Below are 4,754 nucleotides of genomic sequence, written 5' to 3' on the forward strand. Positions count from 1 at the left end.
TAATTGCTTGAATTGTGCTTTTACCTCACGCTTTTCCACCAATTCCTCCTCAAAACTCTCGTTCTCTCTCTCTTCTCCAACTCATTCATTCATAGACCTCCAAATTTAGAAATTGAAGAATTTCATATACAGATACAGTGGTGTTTTCGCTTCACAGTCCCCTCCACAGCTGAACGCCGGCAACTTATTTGAGAAATTTCATAAACATAAATTCGCTGATAAGTGACTATATCTTGTTTCTAGCTCCTTAATTATTATGAATTTCTAAGTAGTGAGTATATATCTGTTGAATATCACTCCGATCCCTTTTTTTGTTTGAAGATTGACCGAATCATTCCCATTGATCTTTGGATTTTTGAGGGCTTGACTTGCAATTTTGAAGTTGCTAGCACAAACAAAGCTACTGTAAAGGAAGTAAGAGCAGTAGTTGATTCTTGTATATATACATACATATAGCTAGTAGGTTAAGCTAGCTAGCTTTATTTGGGAATTGGGTGTTTCTTCTGTGTGTATGTAACTGCTGATTATGGTTGAATATAGATAGAAGACTCTGCTGTGCAGTGTGCACCACTCAAGTCTCAAGCTACCCATTTCATTTTGTAACCGATGAATCTCAGACTCTCATCAGATATTGACCGCTGCTGCATCTCAGTTTGTTGAATCAAATTTTTTGACCCAATCAAAGAAAAGAAAAGACCGCCCAAGTTCACACACAAATACACTTTATAGATATATATATAAAGTGGTGAACGAAAGAAGAGAGGAATTAGGCTGGCAAATAAGTGGTGGGAGAAAATAGATGTGGCGATGGCAGGCTACAATGAGTCACTGTCTACAACCTCAGCCCCAACTGCTTCTCGCTACGTCCACCAGCTCTTCCGCCCCGACCTCCACCTCCAAGTCCATCAACAACAACAACAACTACACCACCATCATCCACAACAACAGTCCTCCGATTCCCACCACCAAGACGACCAAGATCACAACAATAACAAGATAATCGAATCCTCCGACACCGCCGCCACCAGTTCCGGTGGCGGAGGCGACGGAGGTGGTGGAAGTGGAAGTGGGGGTCCCACACGCCGCCCCAGAGGCCGCCCTGCAGGCTCCAAGAACAAACCCAAGCCCCCCATCATCGTCACCCGCGACACCCCCAACGCCCTCCGCTCCCACGTGCTGGAAATCTCCGCTGGCGCCGACATCATGGAAAGCGTCTCCATCTACGCCAGGCGGAGGGGGAGAGGCGTGTGCGTGCTGAGCGGCAGCGGCACCGTCGCCAATGTCACGCTGCGTCAGCCCGCGGGGAGCGTGGTCACTCTTCACGGACGCTTCGAGATACTTTCGTTGTCCGGGACGGTGCTTCCGCCTCCGGCTCCTCCAGGTGCGGGCGGACTGTCCATATTCTTGGCGGGCGTGCAGGGACAAGTCGTTGGGGGTTGCGTGGTGGGCCCGCTGTTGGCTTCTGGTCCAGTGGTTTTGATGGCTGCTTCGTTTGGAAATGCTGTGTTTGAGAGATTACCATTGGATGATCCGGAAGAGGGTACTCCTGGTGGTAATGGTGGCGGTGGAGGCTTGCAAGTGCAACAGCCCACGGCTTCGCAATCTTCGGGGGTGACTGGCGGCCTTGGTGAAGGTACTGTTGGAAATAGCGGCGGCGGTGCTGGCCTTTTCAATCTGGGAGGGAATATTGCTGCTAACTATCCGTTTTCGGGTCCTGATTTGTTCGGGTGGGGTGGGGGAAGTACTCCGCGGCCACCGTTTTAGTAGTTACTTGTGATGCTGATTTTGAGTACGGTTTCCATGACATGGCGGTGTTGATGCTACTGCTAGCTAGCTCGTGTGAATCAAGCAACTTCTTTTCTCAGATTTCTGAAGAGTTGATGAAATTAAGGAAGGTAGCATGCTAATTTGGTTGTCTGAATGTGAAAAAATTAAGGATTGGCAGTCATCACATGAACATTAATTGAAGAGATTTCTTCAGTCAGTGGCTTCAATGGGAACAAAGTATATATATTTACAACGGAAGAAGAATGATGAAGGCTTGGTGTGTTGAGTAGGAAAAAAATAAGCAACAATTAAGGATATAGTAGACTTTGCAAGGTCAGTAAGTTATAATATTTATAAATCGATGGTGTTCTTTCCCATCTTCTTTCTTCAATATCCTTTGAATATGTCTCTCTCTTATAATTATAGCAGTTATGCTAGTTGTAGTGTGATGATGCACATTTCTAGGGTTTTATATATTAATGTCTCTCATGTTTCTCTAGATCTGTCCTCCTTCTCCGGCACTAGTAATACTTCATATCCAACATTATATGTTATGTGTTTTTGTTCATTTCTAGGATTGAATTAATATAAAGTATGCGTTTCAGTTAGTGGATTTCAAACTTATATACACACACATGCTCACATGCATTCATATACTAAAAATGCTTATATTCCATTGATTGCTTCTGTCTTACAAGATGGCCTGAAATGCTAGTTGAGAGTGTGGAATTGTTTGTGGTGCATGTGACGCTATGAGTTCTTCCTCTTTTTTTGATTCCTTGAGTTCATTTTCTGTTACCCAACATAGAAAAAGCACTTGAGCACCTTGGAAAGCCTGCTTCACTCTTTTTACAGAGAAGAAAAAGAAAACCCTAGAAACTGAGTTCGAGAAACGATGACGATGCCAAAACCATCCTCTCTTATTGGTCACCCACAAACTTACAGTTGGCTGACCAAACGTTACAGCAGTAGAAAACTAGAAATTTAACGTTCGTGTCAGTTACAAAACGTAAATACACTAGTGTTGGAAAGGAGAGTTAAGAAATATATATTTTGCACGTTTAAACATGCCTGCACTGCACGTATGAACATCTGTCTCTCTCTCACTTTGGGATTTTATGTGAAACTTGAGCTCCTAGGGAATTAGTAATGTTTACCTATAGCTATAAAGAACAAAAAGAAACCCAGTTCCCCAAAAAACTTGTAAATTCTTTATGATATGTTCAAATTTGGGAAGAGGTTACTAAAAAATACCAAGAAATATATGGAAATTCTGTCATTAGTGTATGTGTCAAATAACTAACTCCCTCCCAGATCATATCATTTGAGAAAACTAAAGATGAATGGCTGGTTTGACCTCTTTCTATATATGATGTGGATCACAATCTGGCCAACTGCAACGTTTTCTACTTGTCTATACTATAATATGAAAAAGGAAAAGAATTTCCAGATCTTTTGTTTTACCATATATACAATACACATTTGTTCTGCATAGCTTCTTTTCATTTGTTTCTTTTTTGACCGCTTTAATTAGTTTCAAGGTCTGACTCCCTTCAACATTTCAAGAAAATACGCAAACAAATCAGAGAAAATTATTTTCTCTCAGTTTGTTCTTCTAACATCATTAGGTTAGTTTGCTTCTGGCTTTAAAATTCTATCTGAGCTACCTTACATATCAGATTCTTCTCCTAGCTTCAAGCCAAACAAAAGAGAAGAACATTATGAAAAAGCTGCGTATATGCATGTGGGGTTTCTTTTTAATAAGCAATGTATTAGACACGCAAAGACTACATTCTTACTCTGAGTGGAACCAGAATATAGTTGATGGATAGCCAAAGGTGTGTCTTGGTTTTTATTTTTATTTTTAAAAAAGAACTTATAAATACATTTTATTTTCCAAAAAGTATAAACAAATTTATATATTTTAATTCTCAATCCTAAATAACATGATGATGTGTTTATTCATGTAAATATATCCTCACATTAGAGGACCACTGTATTTCTTACGAGGCATGCATTGGAAAAATCATAACAAAGTCATCTTTCTTTCTCTTTTTTTTTTTTTAAAAAAAAATTATTAAAAATCCAATAATATAGTTTTGGTAATATATAAGTGATAAACTCATAACTTTGAGAGTGCCCCCTCAAAGGAATTTTGTTACTAATACTTTTGTGTTCTATTTCTCTCATCAGTTTTAATCAAATTCTAAATGTTCATTCATTTGTGCAACGGGACATTTACCTGCCCGACTCATATGCAGAGATATCAAGATCATTTTGCATCCATTTCACCACTCACAAATGGTCTTGTGATTTCCCCATATGTAAAAAGTAAGGTGTGCGATTTTAATTGTGTTAATTGTTTCCCTTGTAGTTTATGCATGTTACCAGTTTTAGTCAAATATTAAATCGACAAAATGACGAAATTTGAAATTTGACTAAAATTGGTAGTACATGTAAACCAGAGAGATATAATATATAAACAATCACAATGGTAGTTAACATGGTCTAGCTTAATGAAAAATAGTCTTAAGTTGTAGTCTAATGGTCTCGGGTTTGAACTCTTATGACACCTCGACAGTGTATGCGACAAAACCCCCTCTCCTTCCTAATTTTGGCAACAACAAAAAAAACCACAAGCAAAGGAAGAAACTAGCATGAGGGCTGCCATGGGCTCTAGCCTGGGTAGCATTTTTTGAAAATTAAAATATACTACATGTTCAAGGGGATTGTATCCCAAGTGGTTAAGAGCATTTACACTAGCACCCAAGGTCCTATGTTTGATTACCCCTCCCAATATCGCTTGTATTAAAAACAAACATATACTATGTATTTTAATGTGATTCGCCCTATAAATGCTTATTAGGCCATCGAATATAGCCTAATAACCCATTATCCACTCAACTTTGTAGGCCTATAATCATTTTAGATTAACTTATTTGCTCATTAAGAAACATAATCCCTTAGTAAACACTCATGACTTTGAA

The 4,754-nt window shown here is 39.4% G+C and overlaps 1 protein-coding gene across 1 annotated transcript; it reads left to right on the forward strand.

Annotated features, from left to right (window-relative positions):
- On the forward strand, nt 1–2,375 carry LOC110758035 (AT-hook motif nuclear-localized protein 27-like). Its single transcript, XM_021959818.2, has 2 exons — nt 1–414; nt 541–2,375. Exon 2 carries the CDS (start codon nt 808–810, stop codon nt 1,762–1,764), a length of 957 nt encoding a protein of 318 aa, XP_021815510.1. The 5' UTR covers nt 1–414; nt 541–807; the 3' UTR covers nt 1,765–2,375.
- The last annotated feature ends 2,379 nt before the right edge of the window (nt 2,376–4,754 follow it).

The sequence above is a fragment of the Prunus avium genome, chromosome 5, assembly GCF_965620075.1.
Source record: "Prunus avium chromosome 5, drPruAviu1.hap1.1, whole genome shotgun sequence".
Classification (NCBI taxonomy): Eukaryota; Viridiplantae; Streptophyta; class Magnoliopsida; order Rosales; family Rosaceae; genus Prunus; species Prunus avium.